We start from the raw sequence: 23,943 nt of genomic DNA, 5'->3' as shown, positions 1-23,943 counted from the left end.
GTGGTTGTGAATTTGCCAAAGGTTGTCCTTGCTTGTAGGTCTCATGTGGGCACGATTTATAGATGAATAATTTGATTTGTTAACTTTCTATATTGAGGGCTGGATCGAGTTACATTTTCTTCAACATTTCCAGACTAATACATTACACTCTAATATGTATAAGAAAAATGATTTTGGCTTCAATCCGATGTGGCATGTAATGTTAGACACGCGAATTACCTATTAGCCACATCATGTCATGTCATTATTTAAAAAAGACATTTTCATCTATTTAAAATCTGTTGGCTCTAAATTATTTTACTATTTTGTTGTTGTTTTTATTTTTATTTGTTATGTTTACATTCATGCTTAGATTAAAAGAACAAATTTTTTTCTTCAATGTTTTTTACATTCATAAAGTTGATTGTTGCCTGATACCAGATCATATTGAATTCCAGTTATCAAAAATTGCTCAACATGCAACCAAAAAAAAAATTTAAAGAAACCTTAGGTCTGCGCCTCCTATAGCCTCAGTCTTATTCCCCCCTCCATACGGCGGCACGTCCTGGCGATGTCGTCATCGAACGGGACGCGTTTGTTAGAACCCTCTTGGCTGCTATATTGGTCTCTAGTGGGAATTTTGGCCTAAAAGTTGTTTTAAGAATGGGGGACAAAGTTTGTCCGGCGGAGTGTGTGCGTTTTCAGAATCTTTGGTGGAAGAAAGATGTGACAGCAGGGGCAGAGCCACGTGGGGACCCAGTAGGTCCCGTGCCCCACTGACTTTTATATATTTTTTTTAAAGTTCTGTATATGAAAATCAATATAAATAACTAAGAGTCTGTAAGTCCCACCACAAACCAACTTGGTGCAGTGGTAAGGCTTGCATGAATTGTGCAAGGTCCCAGGTTCGAATCACGCTTGTAATCTAGAAAGATTAGTTATATCAATTTTTTTTTTCCTTTAAGGACATTAGCATAATTTTTGCTTATAATTTTAAAGTTAAAAATAAATTATGTCTCCATAATATAAAAAATTGTCTAATATTATCTAAAAGCAATAAATTTTACTAATAAAATATGTAATTTAAAAAATATTAATCTTACTATAATTTTATCTAATTTTTTATTTTTTATTAAAATTTTAGGATATATTTTAAATTCTAATTTATTTTTTTTTCTAAAATTTCTGAGTGCCCAGTTGATATAAAACTCTGGCTCCGCCACTGTGTGACGAGTTGGATCACACCGGTTAGCAGCGCTAGGGCTCGGAGTCTGGGTGTTGAGCTCATAGGGTTGAGGCGGAGATCAGAGATCGATCTGAGCTTGGTTGTTTGCTGGCAGGGTCAAAGATCGTCTTGGCTGGGATTGATTGCAGACAGTGCCGAAGATCATCTGCTCTGTGTGGATAGGTGGTTTGCACTTTGCAGGTTGGGACCGGAGATCGTTCTGGTCTGACATGTGGCAAATCGACATCAGCTCAGTTCGGGCAGGTGGTTTGGGCTTGACGGTGTTGCAGCGAAGGTGGGGAGGGCTCGATAGCGGCTGTGGTTTTGTATGGATGGTGGTGCGACGTTAGGGGTGAGACAGCCACGTTCATGGGCCTGGCATGGTCTTCTCCAAAACTTGAACGGCTCTTGGGCATGAGTTAAGAAATTGGGCCTAATTTGGGCAGCTATGTTTTTAGCTTTCATTTACTTTATTTTGTTAGTTGTTACTTATTTACTGTTTTCAATAAGGAGAGGTGGGCGTTGTCCCAGTATGGGCACCTTGCGTGCCTTGATTGCCCTAGTTAGGCGGCGAGTTCAATTCATTGCTTTGTCAAATGGTTGCAACATCCTAGTGGCAGGATGAAACAGAGTGTCGCAGGATTAGATTTCGTGCAGCAACATAGTAGGAAAGCTACGCTATTTGTTATGATGCTTCTCCTTTGTAGAGTTATCTTTCCGTTATGTCACCGCTGTTTGGCTCCAAAACCAGTTGGCGGGCAAACTGTCTCTTTTGAGCGTGTGCGCAGGCGTGCCAGCACCGTGGGGTGCAGTCGTTGGGGGAGTCCCTTGACCTAACTTCTTCTTCAAGCGTTGTGGACGAGGAGAGCACCAACCTCGCCACAAGGTTCTTCTCTAGCCTTCCGAGAAATGACTTCTTGCCTTACGGATAAGGACTTTGGATGTGATCTCTTCGCGTCATCGAATCGATACTCAACGTTGTAGGCTGAGCAGAGCAATCACTAGGAAGTTTGGAGAAAGCACGGGTTTTGCTAAAGCGTGACTTTAGCTTCGCTGGGTTGCGAGGGTGTTACCTTGCTTCGCTGGTTGTATCGGTGGCAGTGGTACTGGCAGTCGGCTCGCGGAGAGACTAGGACTGGAAGTACAGTCGCCGGGTTGATCTGGTGATGCTGACAGTCGGCTCTTGGAGAGACTAGGACTGGCTCGCGGTCACCGGAATTCAACGAGGTTGAAGGTTTGCTCCAGGGAGGCTTTGTAATAGCTAGGATTGATTGATTTGAGAGAGGTCATTCTTTCGTCCTTGAAACCTAGTATTTATACCTAGGGTTTTGACCGTTCCTTGCTATAGAATGATTATTGATTGAAGTTTCCTATTCAATCTCTGCTACTTGATTCCAATAAGGTTTCGTTTTCCTCATGGATTATGGAATGGGCGAAGCTGTAACCCAAACCCAAGTAGGCTTATTTTTGGGCTGCAGGTATCGGCCCGCTGTGCTAAATCCACTAAAGGATCTTGCCAAAATTACTTTTGGGCTCTAACAACCGCTTTGTCAAAGCAAATAGTGTTGTTAGACATGCACTATTTGCTAACTGGTGCATGTTAGAATATATTACATTTTGTAATATGGGGTTCAGGCCCTATGTTCCCCCTTGTATTATATAGTTTCATTAATTAAGACTTGAGGACAGCTGCACGGGTCCTCTTTCAAAAAAAAAAAAAGAAGTAAAAAACCAAAGTGATAAACAAGTAATTCGATTAGTAGGATTCAATCAATAGATCTGCACATACATCTGAGGGTATGTACATATATCAAATCTAGTGCACATATATATATATATATATATATATATATATAATATTTATCCAGAGCGAGGCCTCGTTCTGAAATTAAAGTGCGCTTTTAGAGTTTAGGGTGACTTTTCGGTCGCATATCCACATATCGACCGTTTAGTTTTTAGGTACTAATGTATAGATCATCTCTGCAAAATTTCAGCCAAATAGATGATCTTTAAGGTATCTAACTCACTTAAACCAATGAATGAACTGAATTTGTCCAACCTGAACCATACTAGCTTTAAGGTAGTTATCAATACCTTAACGACCATCAATTTGGCTGAAATTTTGCAGAGATGATATATACATTAGTACCTAAAAACTGAACGGTCGAGATGTGGATATGCAATCGAAAAATCACCCTAAACTCTAAAAGCGCATTTTAATTTCAGAACGAGGCCTCGCTGTGGATAGGATCTGTATATATAGGGTTTAGGGTATATATATATATATATATATATATATATATATATATATATATATATATGACTAATTTCACTTTTTGCCTCCTCCAACTTTGGGTCGAAAATCATGTTAGTTCCTGATCTTTTTTTTAATTAAGTATACCCCTGCACTTCCGAAATTCATCTTCCGTGCCCAATCCGTCTAAATGTGCCGTCAAATGGGATGTGGCACAGACTGGCTGACACATTTTTTGCGTCCGGACCCACATAAATGGTTAAATTCCCTAAATAACCTTTGGGCTTAATTCACCAAAAAAAAAAATTCACAATCTTCATCTTCTTTCTAACCCGATCACCTAAACCCATCTCCATCTTAATACATTCTTTCTAACTTCTTCAAATAATCTTCCTTCAGCTGATGTTCCATTACATTTGACTTGCTCATTAGCAGTCTCATATTTCTCCTTTGCTTCCTTCTCTGCTTTCAATTTTGCTTCTTCCTCAGCCTTCACCTTTGCCTCCTCCTTCGCAGCCTCGAGTGCTTCAACCAAGTTCTTCAATCACTAAATACCCAGAACGAATCTCCAAGACCTTCCCCGTGAAACTGAAGCAAAAACCCAAGCCTCGCACCCCAGAGCATACTCCCAAAACTCTCGCTTCAAGAAGGCAGTGGAGGCGGCGGCGACCCCGCTCGCTGTGTTCTCGGCGATTCAATCAATTCGGCGGTGCTTGTTGTTATGGAGGAGCTCCGATTGCGGTTTTGAAAGGGCTCGGTTGTTGTGGCTTGCTATCTCTGCACCGGCGGAGGTTGTGGTGCCGGCTAATTGTAGTCGTCGCTGCCTCGCAAGATGAATCGGTAAAGCTCCAATTTTTTGTTTTAATTGGGATATTTGCTTTATCTGGATTGTGAAAATCCATTAACTAGCAATATCTGGGCTTAAAGAGATGGAGCGTATGGATGAGATTCGGAAGAAGGATGGCGGTGGTGGTGGAGAAGTCAGATTCAGTTGTGGTGGTGGAAGTAGCTATTTCCAACATCTTACCAAAGAAGTGATGAAACAAGAAACAGAAGTAGCTACCAGATTGGTTGCTCGTAAGGAGGAATGCGAGAGGTATGGTATTATGGTTCGTTTAATCTCACATTTCTTGTCAAAGTTTTCATCTTTCCTTATTATTCGTACATGGGTTTATCTGAAATTCTTTTTTGTTTGAGTTCTCAGTAAAGTTTACAGATTTCGATATGCTTCTGGTATTTCTGTGTTAGAATGTTGAAGGATGTTAAGGAGAAGTTGGAAAAGGATGAAACAAGTGAAATGGCAGAGACTTCATTTTGGGATGACTGGTAGTTCTTTACTTTATGTCAATTTTCTTCTTTCTGGTACCCATCTCAAAAACAAAAAGAAGATCAGAAGGGATTAGAACACAATAACGAATTGGTTGAGAAATATTTGAGAGAAGTTAGATGTGGGTGTCCAAATCAATTCTGGTTTTGACTCGTTGGAGACCAGGGAGCGTGATGGTGGTGGAGGTGAGTCGCGGTGGTGCTTAGAGAAGTGTGGTGGAGGAGCGGCTCGAGCTCTCATATAGAAACCCAGAAGAAAAAATGGATTGATTCCATCAGGAAGGGGGACAATGCCCATTTTGCCCTTCTTGTGGATTGAAAGACTGAAAAGTGGGTCTGCCTGTCGGTGCCACATCACCATTTGACGGCTCATTTAGACGGATTGGACACGGAAGATGAATTTCGGAAGTACAGGGGTATACTTGATTTAAAAAAAAGATCAGGGACTAACATGATTTTCGACCCAAAGTTGAAGGAGGCAAAGTGAAATTATATATATATACAGATCCTATCCAGAGATAGGCCTCGCTTTGAAATTTCAGAGCGTGGTTAGGGTTTAGGATCACTTTTCAGTCACATATCCATATCTTGACCGTTCAGTTTTTAGGTACTAATGTATAGATCACCTTTGTTAAATTTCAGCCAAATTGATGGTAATCAATGCCTTAAAGCTAGTACGATTCAGGGTGGACATATTTAGTTCGTTCATTGGTTTAAGTGAGTTAGATACCTTAAAGATCATCAAATTTGCTGAAAATCTGCATAGATGATCTATACTTTAGTACCTAAAAATTGAACGGTCGAGATTTCGATATGAAACCGAAAAATGACCATAAACTCCAACCTCACACGTTAATTTCAGAGTGAGGCCTGGCTCTAGATATGATCTGTATGTATATATATGAATTCAAAGTTTGCTGGATTCCTATATATTGTAGATTTTTTTTTTTTATGATTTCTTTAAGTTTTTTTTCTATTTAATTTTCTGTCTTAATTTAGGGATAACGTAAGAATCAACTTGTCAAATTAGAAAATATAGTGTGAAGAATACATTTTATCCAAAAATTGTGAGTATTAGCAAGTTCATCTAAGGGGGCAGGCCGGCCCTGAATGTCACAATTAATGAAGGTAATTAATTATTTTTATACTAACAAGTTAATTAGAAAAATTAAAATTAAAATTAGATTAATTTTGATAACATGGTATTCCCATTATGGTTAATCATTCCCTTTAAAGTCATAAAAACCACCGAAACCGTAATTCTGGTGCCGTAAAAACGATTTCAGCTAATTACGGTAAATCAGTCCGGTGAATCATTAACGGCCATCACCAAACGTCGCCGCCCGGGGTTAGTAGTTGGGTTATTTTTTTTTTTTTTGAAATGGTAGTTGGGTTCATACAACGGGTAAGAGATCTCGACGACTACATGTTTCCGTTAGTTAGTACGGTTCGGTGGTGGTTAACGGAAGGTTATTTATTGGGTTTCGAGAGAGAAACAATTGCTTTGTATATAAACCATACCAGAAGCCAGAGGCCTACATTGCAAGAGAAGAGAGAAAGAGATTGTTTTAGAGAGAGAGAGAGAGAGAGAGAGAGAGAGAGAAGAGGATTTTGTTTGGGTGACGCGCAGAGAGAGCTTAATTAGCTATGGCTGAATCAATAGACGCCGTCTCCGTTGACATGGAGAAGATCTATCTCGGCGGAAAGGAACATTTTATTCGAACTGGCTGTGGTTCTGTGTCCGTTATAGTCTGTGGGGACCAAGATAAGCCTGCACTTATCACGTATCCTGATTTAGCTCTAAATCATATGTCTTGTTTCCATGGGTTATTCTCTTGTCCTGAAGCAGCTTCTTTCCTGCTCCACAACTTCTGCATATACCATATTAGTCCTCCTGGTCATGAGTTAGGAGCTGCTTCGATTAGTCCTGATGATCCTGTGCCTTCTGCTGACGACTTGGCAGATCAGATCCTTGAAGTTCTAAACTTTTTCGGGCTTGGTGCAGTTATGTGCATGGGAGTGACAGCGGGTGCTTATATCCTTTCCTTATTTGCTACGAAATATAGGAAACGCGTTCTTGGTTTGATACTTGTATCTCCATTATGCAGAGCACCATCTTGGACCGAATGGTTTTATAATAAGGTGATATCGAATATGCTATATTTCTATGGGATGTGTGGTTTGCTAAAGGAGCGTTTGCTTCAGCGTTACTTTAGTAAGGAGGTTCGTGGTAGTGCTGAAGTTCCGGAGTCGGATATAGTTCAAGCATGCAGAAAGTTGTTGGAAGAGAGGCAGAGCTCAAATGTTTGGAGATTTCTTAAAGCAATTAATCGGAGACCTGACATAACTGAAGGCTTGAAGTCACTAAGGTGTCGCACTCTCATTTTTTCTGGGGATAGCTCTCCTTTCCACCGTGAGGCTCTCCACATGATCTCAAAGTTGGATGGAAGAAATAGTGCCTTAGTAGAGGTCCAGGCTTGTGGATCGATGGTGACAGAGGAGCAGCCACATGCAATGTTGATACCCATGGAGTACTTCTTCATGGGGTATGGTTTTTACAGACCGTGTCATTTCAGGGAGAGCCCTAGGAGCCCACTCATCCCAACTTGCATCTCCCCGGAAAGCATGGGTCTGAAGCTAAAACCAATCAAGACCCGTGTGTCGCTCGGATTATAACATGGTAGAAGGAAGGAATTCAAATGAAAATAATGCACGGAGTTCATTTTAGTTCTTTGTACAAATTTTTTATTGTTTAAGAAGCAAGGGTAGAAGCTCGCGCGCGGCTGGAGAAGGGGCGGTTGTAGATACAAGGGAAGAATATACCGTGTCATATCGATCGTGTCTCATATATTATATAGGAAGGGATGGAAACTTATTCTCGTGTAGTCACTATGGAAAATCATTCCTTTGAGCCGTCTTTATCTGTCTGTGTATTCTATAAAGGATTAATTACAAACAACACCCCCAACCGCCCAACCATATAGAGAAAAATTCAGTCACTGTCCCCAAATTATGCTGCCAAGGCCAATTTGATATCCAAACTCTCAAAAGTATCAATGTGATACCCAAACACGTATTTTAACATCAACGTGATACTTTCAAAAATTCCTAACGGCTCCGTTATTTGATGACGTGGCAAGCACGTGGAGACAAAAAAAGAAGTTAAATGACCAACTTACCCTTTTGTTTTTGTTAATTCATTTTTATTTTTATTTTTCTTTTCATTTCTTCGTCTTCTTCTTCTGTTCTAACTAAACCGCCGCACCTCCGAAGCAAGCTCCGCCACCAGCCACCAGCCACCAACCACTCACCCCAAAATGAATTCCGATTTCGGCCTCGAACGCGAGCTCGGCCCCGACCACAATTACTGCCCCCAACATCAAGAATATCACATTACATGCAAATGCAGCAATTTGACAACTTCTAATCCAATTCAAATTGAGAAAACAAGAACAAACAATTCAACTTCTAATCCAAAATTTCAATCTCCCATCTCCACTCCCAAAATTGGAATCCCACCTGAAAACTTTCACGGTCAATATCAGAGGCAGCCGGAGACCCAAGCATTTGATGAACCCACGGCCACCGCTACCATCAAGGCCGTTCGACCACTTCAGCCACCACAACTCCGATGCCAGCTTTGCCAGCAGCCGCTCCTCCAACGGAATCAACGGCGGCCCCGGAGGCTCCATCTCCAACTTCGACCTCTACAAAGACCGCCCCTACCAACTTCGACCTCTGGTCAACCTATTTATCTCAAAATCATCTCCACAATACACCCAACAATTTCTATACCTGCAACAATCAACAATTCTCAACGATTTGGCCGGAAAAATCAACAAAAAAAAAAACCAAGAACTCATCAGTTACTGTTCACACTCTCAAACACCTTCAAATCTTCCTCCACCAATCATGAAAAGCTGCAAGAGGTTAGGGATGAAGGTTAGCTTCGACCCAGTAACAAAAATCCCAAAGAAATCCGGTCGGAACCCGCCGGAAATCGGAGATCGAAGGAATCTCCGATTTCCCCCTTTTCTGGAAATCTCTCTTCGATTTCTTCTCAAATCAAGGCTACCCAATTCAGAAATCTTACCTTAGATGCAAGAGGAGGAAGAGAGGATCCTCCAATATCCGGTGATGAGGCCGGCGGCGGTGATTCCACCGGAAATGGGTTCCGGGTCTGAAGAGAAGAGAAAGAGAAAGAAGGGGGGGGGCTGGAGTCGGTTCTCCCGAATTCTCTCTCTCTCTCTCACCTTTTTACCCACTTTCCATCAATTCCTACCTCTCCTCTCACTCCTCCAAGTCTTCCTCAAATTCCCAATCCCTCCCGCCAGAAAATATCACCGAGGCCCTCAAATTCGTCGTCGCCCTCTCGGTGATTGCCAAATTAGAACCCTCCCCAATCAAACCAGACGAGAGTCGCCGATTAGAGGAGGGAGAGCGAGAGAGAGAGAAAGATGAAGGAGCTATGTGCTTTGGTGTTTTTGGGGTTTAGGAGTCACCGATCAGAGGGGAGGGGGGGGGGGGGGGAAGAGAGAGCGAGAGAGAGCTTTGTGTTTTTTTTTTGTTTTTTTATATTTTTTAATTACTTAGTAGTGAAAGACTATTCTGCCCCTGATAAAAATATCACATAGGACCCACGTGTTTGCCACGTCAGCAGATTAACGGAGTCGTTCGAGATTTTTGACGGAAGTATCACGTTGATGTCAAAATAGGTCTTTGGGTATCACATTGATACTTTTGAGAGTTCGGGTATCAAATTGGCCTTGGCAGCATAGTTTGGGGACGGTGACTAAATTTTTCTCAACTATATATATATAGGTCCACCACCAAGTGTCGCTTATATCATAATTTAAACTGTTTATCTATGTAATTAGTTGACGAGTAAGATTCAATTATACTAGTTAGAGATCCCGCGCTTTGATGCGGGTATATCACTTCGTTCAAGTTATATAACAATTATCAATTGCTTTCTAACTGAACTAACAACTAATAGTAATCAAATGAAGTTCTCTAGTTCATAGAGGGAGGGAGCCCAAGTACTTTTACAGCCTTCTCCATGTTGTAAACATTTAACACATTCCTCCTACACATAATAGAAGATACCAACAAATTAAGCAAGTGTGAGACTTTGCTAAAAAAGATTCCAATTCAACATGATTTTAAATTAAGTTGAAGAGACTTGGTGTCAATTATAAGCAGTGAGAAAAGCATTGACATATCAGTTATAGGACCAGTTATAATCAGTGAGAAAAGCTAATGAAATATAATCAATGAGCAAGGAGCAAAAAGGATAACATTGTTCCAGCAAACAAAGTGAGGAGTCCAAAATTTCATCTGTCAACTCTTTGTTAACAAATCATGCATATATATTACCACTTAGAACCATAGTGGCTAGGCTAAGGACGGAAAAGAAGTGCATCCATTCGGAATTGACTCAAACATAGAACGCCGATTGCAGAACCAACCAATTCATAAATTTAACCAACAAAACTCAAAAGCATAAATAAGAATGTCAAATTAGGATAAAAGCTAAATGATTTAATTCGCTAATAAAAATGCCATGCTGTTACTCATTCAACTTTTAAAATAGTAATTACTGCAGATCCATATGTACAGCATATGCAAAACCCAGAGAGGGCATAACCAATAGCTAAGCTATTAGCCCTACGCCAATCTCTCTGCCAGACATCCTAGTAGCCCAAAACTCTGACTCTGCCCATGTAAGCAAGTCTACCTCGATGGGTTTATCCTATAATTAAAAATGTCAGTGTCTCTCCTACATATTTAGGCTATCTTCATTACCAAAAGACTCAAGATTGTACTGCAACTTATAATAGCTTGTTTGCAACCACAAATTTCAAAATTCAGTATCTTTTGCTATGACTGTCTCTGTAATTGACAAATAACAGACTGACTCTACACAAACCATTATCATGATCTCAAGATGTTTGTAAAAGAGTAATCAAAGAGTTCAATTCATGTTTTCAATTTCTTATACCAATTAACAATGCAAAAATTGTCCTTCAAAAAAAAAAAAAAAGAACAATGCAAAAATTGAGAACTATAGAAAATGAAACCACAGAAGTTCAACACAGCTGGTGGAAGGGCTAAATCAGTTGAATGAGAAGTAGCAGTAATAAGTGAAATATGCAACAAAATTTACAATTCAAAAAAAAAAATCACATAAAAGCAACAACATAAATGAATTGAAAAGAAAAATCATAGTATGCTCATTCCCTCAAATCTCTCAAATTCATGAAATTGCATAAACAAAACCTATTTCATCCGAGAATCAGCAACATAATTTACTAGAGAACCAGAAATCGTGCAAACACAAAAATAGACAGAACCCAAGCAATAATCGGATTAGAGAAAGCTCAGAGGAAGAGGAAGAAACACTACCTTCAGTACCTTGCCTGGATAAAAGCAAGCAAACAACGAACACCGATCAGTCTGTGATTCTAGCTTCGGTCAACAACCAATGGCAGAAACTCGGAACTCTCTCTCCCAATCCCTCGTCTTCTAAGCAGAACTCTCTCTCCCAATTGCAAACTTGTGTTCTTTGATTGGTGCCTTGAAGTTGAAGCTTCTGGGCTTTCTTCAAAAACCAATTGAAATTTGAAAGATCCATACGTTTCAAAGCCAGGGGAGTAAGAGAGCGAGAGAAAGGAGAAACAATTCGTTTTAGGTGAAAGAGAGATAGAGGCAAAAGGGAGGAAGAGAGAGTGAATGGCAGAGGCATAAAAAAAGATAAATTGAGGACAGAACCGTCCTTTCTGTCCCTTATAAACAGTCATGAACAGTGCACTGACATTTAGTATATAGTAAAGGGAGGTGTATTCAATTCAAATTTTAAAAGATTTTGTTTGAGTTATTATAATCCATGGATTTACTTAAGGGAGCTTCTATTCATACGTACCTCCAAAATTGCTATTTGGACCTCCACACTTAATAGACCTCCAACTTACTTTTACAAATAACCAATTTGCTATCTACCCCTCACTAATTTTCCTATCATGCCCATCGTCCAATAAAATCAATAAAAGACTTTTTTTCTTTTTGTAGATTCTATTATTTGAAAAAAGATGGAGGTCCAAATAACAATTTTGGAGGTATGAATAGAAGCTCCCTTTCAAAAATCAATAGTTAGATCTCCTTCAGTTTTTGAAGATTTGGAATTGCAGCAATTTTTTATTTTTTTATTTTTTATGGAAGTTCATCCTCCATATACGAGTAATAGAGGTGCTAGCATTTTTTCAATGAATTGTCGACTCTTGGTTAGCGTAGGCAACAATACCATGTTTGCTCATCATCTTGTATAAATATGTTTTCCAAGTATTATTTTCATTGCATTTAGGTGTCATTGTCCCTAAACTGATTCTCTCCTACTTGTTTCCATAGCATCTTGAAATGAACATGCATGGTCTTTTTGTTTTAGATATGTATGGGATCACTACTACAAAAACTGCATCACACAACGGTGGAAATCTGTTGTGTGATGTGGACCATGTCTGTCGTCTATCTCGATGTTGTGTGATGAGCACACTCACACAACGGTGAAACACCGTTATCTGAATATCATAGACACAACGCATTGCTTATAACCGTTGCACCAATTCTGCGCATGCCAATGCCAGAAATTGGATGCGGCGCATTTTCGATGGTGATCAGACAACATAAGTAAGCACACGCTGTTGTTGGTTAACTTCTCACACAACAGAAAAATAACACTCAGACAACAGAAGTAAGTACACGCTGTTGTTGGTTAACTTATCATACAACAGAAAAATATGGCGACTGTTGTTGGTTGTTCCTTCACACAACAGGTATCATAAGTAACTGTTGTATGTGTGAGGCTTCTTCATAAGTCATACAACATCTTATTTCTATACCGTTATGTGATTTAACATTGGACAACTAATATGTATTCGTTCTGTTGTGTGAGTTTTAATGAGACAACAAAATTTAGTTGGTACCGTTGTGTGATTAAAATTGATTTGTTGTGTGATTAACGATATATACATATTCTTACAACGTAATGTAATTGACTGTTGTTTGATTATTTTCAATTCTTTACCTGAAATATTTCCACAAAAATAATGCACAATATATAAGATTTAGGCATTGAAATACTCTAATTCAACAATCTAATGTACCAAAAGAGATAGCATTCATATATCCATCCATTTCATAAAACCAAAGAAGGCATTCTTCCTAGCTTGATGGTTGCTGCATTCTAGCTAATTACATTGAAAGATAGCAAAAGCTGATACAATATCATTGTTCCAAAAACATCCACATGCTAACACTATTGCATTCAAGTTCCTTCTCCCCACTAGCTAGCACTAATGCAGCTGCACCATCATTGTCCAAGAGAACAACAGAACCCCTTGTGCACTGTTAAAAAAAAAGAGGAATGATGTAAGTTCAGGAGGGAAGAAAAAGATGCAGCTAGAGGAGTTTACCTACTTCAACACCAGGGCATCCAACTATTCTTTTGTCATAGTAGGACTTGACTATAGCAGGTGCTTCCTACAGCACAGAAAACATAATAGCCCTCCACTTCAGAAACTCTCTCCTTTTGTCTTTCTACAAATCTTGATCAAAAGCAGAAAACCAAACTACTCTCGAATTGGGTATTTCTGGTTTTGAGGGGAGAGAAGCTAGAGGGTCTAGATTGATTTTCAGAAGCATTTCAATTAATTAGAAGTTTGGAACTAAACTTTTCAATGCGGTTTTCAATTATTTTGGTAAATATTGTCTACAAACTGAAGCAAACAGTGATTAAGGCAATACCTTAAGCAAATTGTGGTGACAAGGTATCCTGGACTTGATAGTTCTCACTATGGGAGATAATTTAATAAATGCAATCAGTTTCATAAAAGCAATAATCTAAATATGTACGTAAGTCCTACCAACAAATCTGCCAACACCAAGAGTTATTCATACGAGTCTTCCAAAGGGATCATCTGAATCTTTTAGGTAGTCGTCCACCCACCAGCCTACCTGCTCATTTACAGAGAACAGTTTAAGGACATAACAAAAAGAACTCACCTCAAAGCACACTAAACCGACAAGAGTAGGAAAAATGAGCAAAAGTATAAGGAAATTAATATCAGAGTTGACAACTTAGAAATAAAATCAATACAAAGCAGCATTCTTACTCTTTCCAAGGCCAAGGTGCCTATATGAGTTCTTCCACCACATGTATAACTCTGTTGGTAATTAAAACTTCTGAACATTTGGAAAACACACACAAAAGCAAACAAACCACTGAGTGCTCTAATCCCAAAGCTACCAATTATTAGATACATAAAAGATAATGATCCAAGAAATGCATACAAATGAACATAATTGCCTAAATCAATCATGCTCATCTATACAGGTGCTATAGCAGATCCGATCCATATGTTTCGTGAAAAGAAAAATGATTAGCTTAATAGGATCGATCCCATCAAAGTGCACAGAGTTATAAAAAAAAATTATGAGACAGGTATCAGGTAGGCCTTAAGTTTCTAACAAGAAAGACAATAGTCCAGGGGATTGGCTTAGCTATGGTAATCCATAAAGGTAACTGATATATAAACAAGTGCTCTATTAGAAGTTCATCTTGACTAGCTTTGAGCTCCCTTTCTTTCTATTAAAAGTGTGGACACAAAGTATACATTAGATAAGTAACAAAGACATTATCCAAAAGAAAAGGATAAGTAACAAATAGAAAACAGAGAATCATACCTTTGAGTACCCAAAATCACATATTTTTAAGCAAGGAGCTGGAAAAAGAAGCGAGCCTAAACAAAAAGAAACTACACATATCAGCAAAGCAAAACAGTAAGAAAAACAAGAAAGAAAGCAATTTGGAATAGACAAAGCTGAGGAAGGTGGGATCAGATGGACACAAATTGACAATGACTGTGTCAAAAGTATTGACAGAAAACTGGAACTTTCAGCAACAGAAAATAGAACCAGACATTTTGACACAAATAACTAAATAAGAAGAGAGTATATATACCATGCAATATAAGTGATAATGTTACTTGTTGTTCCTACAGGAAGTCAACAAAAAAAAATTAATGGATTGCCAAATTAATGGGTAACTAAAAAGGGTCCGAACAGACGAAAACAAAACCGACATTCTCTACTCCACTAGTTAACATTGCCAAGTTCTAGCAAAGATTTCAATTTTTCAAGAGTGAAAAACAAACTTATAAGTAACAAATGGATCATGTATGCATTAAACAAAATGTAGATAACCAAAATTCAAGCAATGACTGACCGAGTACTGAAGAAAGAAGCCACTGAACAACTCCTTGGGCATAGCCACCGACCTCTACAACACTCTCTTATAAGATATATTATCAAAACCACCGACCTCTACCTCTAATTAAAAGCTAAAAAAGTAAAACAATAACAGCAAAACCATTTCAGAATCCCAGATTTTGCAGCGCTTCCAAATCATCGTCAGTGAGCCTATTGATCTCATATGCATCACACAATTCAAATCATGCGTATATATACATCTGTATGTACACACACACATAGAGCTATCAGAAAATCCACACTTCTTCACAAGTTAAGAATGGAATTATAGTGCTAAATATTACACACTGCAGGGTTTCAAACCTTTGGTTAAGTTCTATGCTGGCATAAATATCATAACAAGAGAGTAAAGCAAGCACCAATGAGCGAAAATGCCATTAATTCGACAAGTCCTCGGTCCAATGTTCATCCACTAATAATCTAAACAGTCTAATCAAACTCTACACATCTCAAAACCAATACTGGAACAAAAAGAATGCATCTTTATACCTGTCCCCTGCCGACGGCGCAAACCTCTTGAGTAGTACAAATGGAGCCAGACCCCATCCCAACCCTCAACCCATCAACACCAGCCTGAATCAAATTCTGTGCCTGACTCACAGTCACCACATTCCCACCAACCACATCCAAATCTGAGTACATTTTCTTGATGTACTTGATCATCTCAATCTGATAAATGGAGTTCCCTGTGAGCTATCCAAAACCACCACATCAATCCCAGCCTTCACCAACTCCTCCAATCTCTCCTTATCCGACTCCCTCGTCCCTATCGCCGCCCCGACCTTCCACGACCCGACCCCCAACTTTGGGTACCCCTTGTTCCGCTCCACGTCCTCCTTCCCCACAACGTCGACAACCTCGTCGTCCCTCACCATCGCCGCCACGTCACGGCCTTTCTCCGCCATGAACTCCTCAATCTTCCCCAAATCGGAGCTCCAAGGCAAAACCATGTCCTTACAGCTGACCATGTAATCGTAAATCTTGACCTCCTTGTCCGCCAGCTTCACCCAATCGCGGCTCGCCATGTAGCCCAAAAGCTTGGAGTTGGGGGCGCCGGACTCGGTGACGAGGACGTAGGGATTGGCGCCGTGGTTGAAAACGTCGTCGTTGTGGATGCGGTCTCCTCGGGACATGAAGACGGGGGCAGAAAGGAGGGGGACGCGGCGGCCTTTGACGGATCTGACCATGGCGGCCTGGTCGGAGGAGGCGGCGTTGGAGTGGAGGATGCCGATGCCGCCGAGGGCGGCCATGGAGACGGCCATGTGGGACTCGGTGACGGTGTCCATGGGGGAAGAGACGCAAGATAAGAGTAGATCGAAGGAGAGCTAAAGAGAATTGGGGGTGGAGTTGGTGAATATGAGGAACAGTGACGAGAGAGAGGGTCGAGAGGCTATTCTGAGGGTTGAGAGTCTGTATGTCGAGAGAGAGGGTCGAGAGGGTCTGAGAGCTTTTGTTTTGTTTTCTTCTTTCTTTTGGACACGATGTGGCATGACAATTAAACATAAAAAAAAAATTCTCAAAGTCACTCCCACAACAGAAAGCTCACCATCCGTTGTATGAGTGCACTACATAAAATCAAAATTTGGAAACATGGAGGGAAACATGCCGCCTACAACATTTTGGCTCAAAATGTTACCGCCTAAATTCCTTCTTCACACAACAGAATAGCTTAAATCTGTTGTCTAATTTCTACAGCTTGCGACATTCAAGTAAGCTTCCTCAAAATTTGGCGCCTAGTTTTCAATCACACAACAGAAATCTTAAACACCATTGTGCCTAGTAGCCCAAATTTCAGATTTTAAGAGGCAACCAAGACTCCAGAGTGGAGGGAAATCTGCTGCTAAATTTTCTAAGACTCAGACAACGGAAAATACTTAATTCCGTTGTGCAATGTAGTTATGATAAAAAAGTTATCATTTTGTTGACATTCACACAACAGAACATCACTAATACCGTTGTACAATAGACTTTACTTAAACACACAACAGATGATTTCTGTTCCGTTGTGTGATTGGTGTTGTGTGATTAACTTTTTGTAGTAGTGGATAGTGGAGGAAATTACAATAATCAACCGTGAGTCTAGTGCATTCTCCATAGATTTATATCAAATGGTCGAATTTTTCATCATATCTATAGAATAGTTCCACATAAAATTGCTCTGCACTGACCATGTGCAGGAAGATCTTGTGTACACCTACCCATTGTTGTGTTTGTCATATTAACGTGTTGGAGTACTGCTTTTTGTCACCGCTCGTTCACATGTTTGATTGCATTTAAAATGAGTAGGGCTTCATCAAATGAGGTGTCTTTGTATTTCCCATTTTCTCTCCTTTTTTTTATTTTATTTTTTATAGCACAGTGATAGATCTTGTAAATTGTCAGCAATGTGAGCAAGGAAGTCTATCACTTTACGGAGACAAAGTAATTCATAAAATTTTGACTTCAACGTTAAATAACATTTGGCGATATATATTTTAGGGTTTACATTGGAGGAGAAAATTTTTCCCAAGTTGAAGACTATTACCGTTTGTAGAGATAAGAAGAGATTTTTTTTTTCTTTTTCTTATTTGGGTCTTTATTGGTAATTTGACATGAGTTGACAAAGTCAACTATTACTTGGAAAAGTGAGAGGTCTAAATACCAATTTTGGAGGTATGAATAGAAGCTCCCTTTACTTAATCCACGGATTGTTTAAATTCTATATGGACTCTAATTGATTCTAATGGATTGATTTACTGGTATTTGTTTTGATTATACAAGTCCTTATGATATTTTTGGTAGATTAATTTTTTTTCTTCTTCTTTAAAAGCAATGGATGTATGGATCCAACTATAATTCTATATCAATGACAAAAAAAGTGTGTGTGTGTGTGTGTGTGTGTGTATGGTAATGTACCATTCTTTATGTCGTGTGTTAGTGCGTAATGATATATGAATAATAAGAGAAAACTAATCAGCCAAAATGTTACACAAAAAATAAAATAATAAACTAATGACATAATTTATTTCATATTTAATTTACAAAAGAAACATGTGTGTATGTATCATCTAAACAATACCATTATGTCATATTTAATTTACAAAAGAAACATGTGTGTATGTATCATCTACACAATACCATTGAAAGTGAGCTTCATTAGCTAGAAGGATTAAAAATAAAAATAAAATTATTAGATGAAAATAGAGGCAGAGGTAGAGGAGGATAGTGGGAAGATAGGTCTAAGACAAAATGGATGAGTGTCATCTATTGAGAGCTATTTTTTTTTTTTTTGGTGAATAACTTCTTCATTTTTTGAGTGAGAAATAATCCATCAAAATCTCTTGGAAAGTGGTTGGATTGTTTTTGAGTTTTGATATGTATAAAAAGCACTATAAAATCCTTCAAAATCCAGCTTTTAATGAAATCCTTAAAAATCCTTATATTTTTGAATATCTACAGATTTGAATGGATAATTCTAAATCTGTTTAAGGAAAACTGAATTGGGAGAGAATTGAGTCGTATTTTCATCGATAATAGGGACCTCTTTATATAGAGGATTACAAGCATAAAGATAGAGTTGTACATGGAAACATAATCGTACATTAATTGGATATCTCCTAAGATTCTCCAATAATATCTCTAATATAAACCCTATTTCAACTAGAGCAAGTAACCTCTAGTTTGGGCCAGACACATATTCTGGATTTACTTGAACACTCCCCCTTGTGTCGCCCAAACGTGGTGCTCCTCTCGTTGCCTCATTAAAAACCTTGCCGAGTAACAAAAACCTAGTGGGACAAAATAACCTCGATCGAAGGGGAAAAAGAGCACAACACACCCTTCACGTTTCGAGACCATACATGTAGACATCTCCCCCTGATGTCTGCATCTCCCCCGGACGACTACGATCATTGGAGTTCGGATAACTTCCGCAGACGATGCTACCAACATGTTTCTCGAAAGTGAAATTTAGGCAATGACTTAGTGAGCAAGTTTGCCGCACTGTCCTCAGATTGAACCTAGTTCACTTTGATCTTGAGGAGAGTTTGTTGTTGCTGATTATACTTGGTGTGGTCGCTTTTGATGTAGCCTTGCTTCAAAACAAGCAGCATTATCCTATATGCTCGTAGGCTCATCTGTGGTAAACTTCAAACTACAATTGTTCCATCATGCGTAATCCAATCCATATACATTCATAAACCACTTCATGAAGAGCAATGATCTCTGCATTGTTCGAAGATATAGCGACTAGGGTCTGTTCTGTATACCTCCAAGATATCATAGTCTTTACCCATGGTGAACACTTAACCAGTTTGGGAATGACCTTTCTATGGGTCAGAGAGATACCCAACATAGTGGGGACAGAATACGACAATTCATGTCGTTCCTGTTGAACATTCATGTTCTTATCTCCCCCTAACAACTGGAAGACTATCTCATCAAACTAACATCCGCAAATCTAGCGGTAAGGAGATCGCCTAGCAAGGGCATTAAGTGGCGGACGATTGTTGGAATCTCAAATCCAACGTAGTTGGCCATTCGTTTGTAAGGACCCATCATAGAGCACTGTGGTGGCGCAATTGGCACATAAGTGGCACACTCAAAGATGCGTAAGTACGATACTTGTACCCAGTCACTAGCTGTAACGCAGAGGTAGATTGAGTGTGGGTCGTAGACGAATTAGCATAGCTGCATGCGATATTGCATTACCCTAAGCGGATATAAGGAGATTGGTGCTCATTACCAATGTCCTGACTACCATCGTAGTCATTTTCGCGAGACTGTTTGGGTGTGTCCATGAGAATATAATGTCCAACATCAATCTCATTGCAATATCCATCAAAAATCTTCGATGTAAACTCTCTAGCATCGTCAAGTCCAATTGACGGAATAGGATGATCCGGAGAGTGAGCCCATTGTCATATGATATTTGCTAGGAGTGTAGCAAAAGCAGCATTACAAGTGGACAATGGCACAACACTTGACCAGCGTGTTTGCGTGTCAACCAACATCATGAGATATTTAAACGTCCGCAAGTTGGGTGAATCAGTCCACAGAATCCCCACGGATTCTATGTAAGAACAAAATGAGTATTTTCATATCCTTTATATAGGACGGTCTCAGTCCTAATTTTTCTAAGGAACAGCTTTTGTAAAACGAGAGAGAGGCTTTAGAAGCAACTAATGAGAATTTTGGTTAGGCATGAGCATCTGAAACGCTATTTGAAGCAAGTTGGTGATTGCAACATCACCTGGGGCGCCATCACCATGATGGACGCTATCCATGGTGTCATGGATAGGGACTGTGCCAGCCCTAGGCTGGTGGTGGACTGAGGCGGTGCCCTAGGCAGCTGCGTCGGTCACACTTAGTCCAAAAATCAACTTTTGATTCATGCTTCGTTTCGCTCGAAAGAAATGATGTCCATGTGAAGTCTTTAGTAGACGGATCATCATATCATGACTAGAATGATCTATCTTGTCGTGACAAAGCCAATATGTGTCTAAATCCAAGAGATCTTCTCTCATAACTTTATTGGATTAATAGCTCAAATAGTGACATAGAATCCACTAGAGAGACATATAAACTTCTCTAAGATGCGCATTCGTTCGCAATCATTAGAGGTATTGCAAAGGAACTCATTTCCGTTCTCTACATGCGATTTCGCATAGAATCCGTTGGCTATTCATAGGTGCGATCGGCCCTAGGAGCGTAAAGAATTTTTGTGACAGTAATTAAGGTGCCATTTGGCAAGTGGAACTTGGGCTATTCCATGTCCTTGAATTAATACTGATGGCCCAGCCATCGTAGTCACAAAAGTCATATGCTCAGAATCAAAATGGAGTCATAAAGAACTCGAAATTTTATTCATAAGCCAATGGAGTTACATCATTGTCTCTTTGACTAAACAAAATCTAATCCAAAATGATAGCTAATGCAAAACAATGGTAGTCATCTAACTTCTTTCGGTAATTCCAAAATAAATGTGACCAGGTGAGTAGAGAGATGTCGGTGGAGCAAAGCTCGCTTAAGTACCACTAATCTCAGAACCTTCCTAGACATCACACTTACTTTGAGTGAGCCTACTTTGAAGAAAAACTAAACCATTGGCATTTACTACAAAAATATATGGCAATTGCCTATTACATCTCTTAGAAAAATAAAGACCTAAACAGAATTGGCGATCTATTGATCCCAGCCAGATTTGTAGTCTTCAACCCTTCACTCTAGATCATATTCTTGATCATCTTGTTCCATATAGTGAGCTTCTATTGCTTCACAATATGCTTTGTAAGCGGTGACAATTTCTTCACGAGCTCTACAAATGTGTGCCCAATGATCAGACACTCCACATCAAGAACATACATCTCTTTGCTCAAACTCCATTGATTGAGGCGCTTTGAAAGCGTCATTTAGATGTCTCTTAGTGTTGGTGGCGCCACCAACATGGCCAGAGGCGTTGCCTCCCTCTCTCTTTTCACGTTGACCTCTTCGGTTCCGTGTTCGCCTATTTTGGCTATTACCTTCCCAAGTAGAGCGATTATATGGACCAGAACGTCCAGAAGTATCCCTAAGATTAGGGTTTCGCTCTTGGCGCCCTCTCTTTAGGGCGCGACTATAATTGGATTCCTAAATATGCTCTATTTCTATGGATCTCGAATTATAGTTCTCCACAAGGATGTTGTCATGCTTTTCAGTGACATTCATAGCTCCAATGAGCTCATGAAACCTTGTGATTCGTCTTGCAGTTACATCGATTCGATAGTTCTTAGCAACCATCAATGCAGAGACGGGGAAGGTAGAGAGAGTCTTCTCAATCAACATCGCATTTGTAATCTCTTTACCACAGAATTCCATTAAGGATTTAATGCGAAGTGCTTCCGAGTTGTAGTCAAGAACTGACTTGAAATCACAGAAGCGGAGGCTATGCCATCTCACTTCTAGGTCAGGAAGCAGGGAGTCACGGACGTTGCCAAATCTTTCATCGAGTGAGACCCACAGCCTTCTGGGGTCTTCTTCATTCATACACTCATACTGGAGTGAATCATCCATATGACGAGTCATTAGGATGATAGTTTTCGCCTTATTTGCCTCTAAGGCTGCTCTATTGGCTTCCAAAGCTTGAGCTTGCTCAACAGTTAGCACGTCCTGGCTAGGCTCGAGAATCGTATCTAGGATTCCATAGGCCTTGAGATGCTGGCGAACATCACGAACCCACCTGTGATATCCAGAGCCAGTTGTTCCCAACGGAGCAAAGTCCAATTTGTTCTGGTTACTCATCCTGAAAGAGAACAAGAAATTAGGGTTAGTTTCGGAGCGTAAAAGGCTACCACGAAAACATATAAAATTTCTAAGTGTAGTTGCTCCTAAGAAATTAGGAATTTCTTAGCTTAATTGCTTCCAAGAAATTCAATTCCAAGAGGTATTGGATTAGATCGAAACAATGACGTAAGTGGTCGATCATAAATTCTCTACAAACTCTAAGTTTGGAGATCTCAACAAGTTTCAAGCTTAGAGTGAGCACGAACCCCCACAGTTCGGCTTAATTAGGTATCCCCTATGATGAAGAAAAGGGGGTAGAAGAAGGGAGGTTGCAAGTCTCCGAAAAAAAAAAGAGAAATTGAATTTAAAAACTCTAAAAAAACAGGAACGTTTAGTAAAAAATACCTCGAAATAGGTCGCCAGAAAATTTGGCCTGAAAAAGTCGCCGGAAGTCGTTGACCGGAGGGTTGACTGGAGTTGACCGAGTTGCTAACGCGGCTGAGATGACGTCCGCGGCTGCGGCTTGGACTCCTGGGCTGCGGCTTAGGCTTCTGGGCTTGGGCTTGGGCTCCTGGGCTACGGCGCGGGCTCGGCTTGGGCCTCTGGGCTGCAGCTTCTCCTTCCTCTTTTTTTTTTTTTTTTTCTTTTCCTTCTGCCGGACTTTCAGTCGGCTGGTTCAGCAATGTTTTAGCCGGTTTTTCTAATATTTCTTCCGGTTTCTAAATCTTCAGGTGGAGGAGCTTCTTGCGACAAAATTTGGTGGAAATTGGAGGTGCGGAAGTTGGTGAACCGGTGGAATATTTGCTGCGGGTTGTATGGAGCTTCCGGTGGCCTGTTCGGTAGGTTTCAGACCGGTTCTTGGGGTAGCGCTGCCGGTTCTAAACTCCTGGGATTTAGTGCTTCAAGGTGTGAGGTGTAGGCAGAAAAGGCTTTAAGGTTTTGTATTCAGATTCAAGGTTTTTAGCTTCTTGAATCAGGGTTTGGCTATTTATTTCAGGGTTAGGGCTTCGTGTTGATAACGTGTTTAAGGAAAACTGAATTGGGAGAGAATTGAGTCGTACTTTCATTGATAATAGGGGCCTCTTTATATAGAGGATTACAAGCATAGAGATAGAGTTGTACATGGAAACATAATCGTACATTGATTGGATATCTCCTAAGATTCTCTGAGAATATCTCTAATATAAACCCTATTTCAACTAGAGCAAGTAGCCTCGAGTTTGGGCCAGACACATATTCTGGATTTACTTGAACAAAATCTTAATGGAATACATCAAGATTTTAAAGGATTATTTAAAATCTCAATTGAATACCCATAGACTTTCAAAATACAAAAAAATCTTGTAGATTCTTAAATGAATACACCCCCCTAAATTTCTTTTTGTCTCTGCTAGTTGTCCTAATTCCTAACATCAAATGCAATCATTTCTGTTTGTGACTTACCCTATCACAATTTGAAGAGCCTCGCTTTTCTAGCTAGATATGTATCCAATTTGCTTAATTATCAGAGAGAACAGAATGCATGTGATCGATGAGAAAAGCTAAAATATGGAGAGAAAGTAGAATGTGACAATATAATGATAAATGATCATTTAGT

The 23,943-nt window shown here is 39.7% G+C and overlaps 1 protein-coding gene and 1 pseudogene across 1 annotated transcript; one reads left to right on the top strand and one right to left on the bottom strand.

Annotated features, from left to right (window-relative positions):
• The first annotated feature begins 6,431 nt into the window (after nt 1-6,431).
• Nucleotides 6,432-7,705, top strand: LOC112186542 (protein NDL1). Its single transcript, XM_024324991.2, has one exon. It carries the CDS (start codon nt 6,432-6,434, stop codon nt 7,458-7,460), a length of 1,029 nt encoding a protein of 342 aa, XP_024180759.1. The 3' UTR covers nt 7,461-7,705.
• A 7,773-nt stretch (nt 7,706-15,478) lies between these two features.
• Nucleotides 15,479-17,202, bottom strand: LOC112183725 (annotated as a pseudogene).
• Nucleotides 17,203-23,943: the final 6,741 nt, after the last annotated feature.

The sequence above is a fragment of the Rosa chinensis genome, chromosome 2 (assembly GCF_002994745.2).
Source record: "Rosa chinensis cultivar Old Blush chromosome 2, RchiOBHm-V2, whole genome shotgun sequence".
NCBI lineage: Eukaryota > Viridiplantae > Streptophyta > Magnoliopsida > Rosales > Rosaceae > Rosa > Rosa chinensis.
Note: the sequence above shows the minus strand (reverse complement) of the source record. Positions and strands in the feature narration are given on the sequence as shown.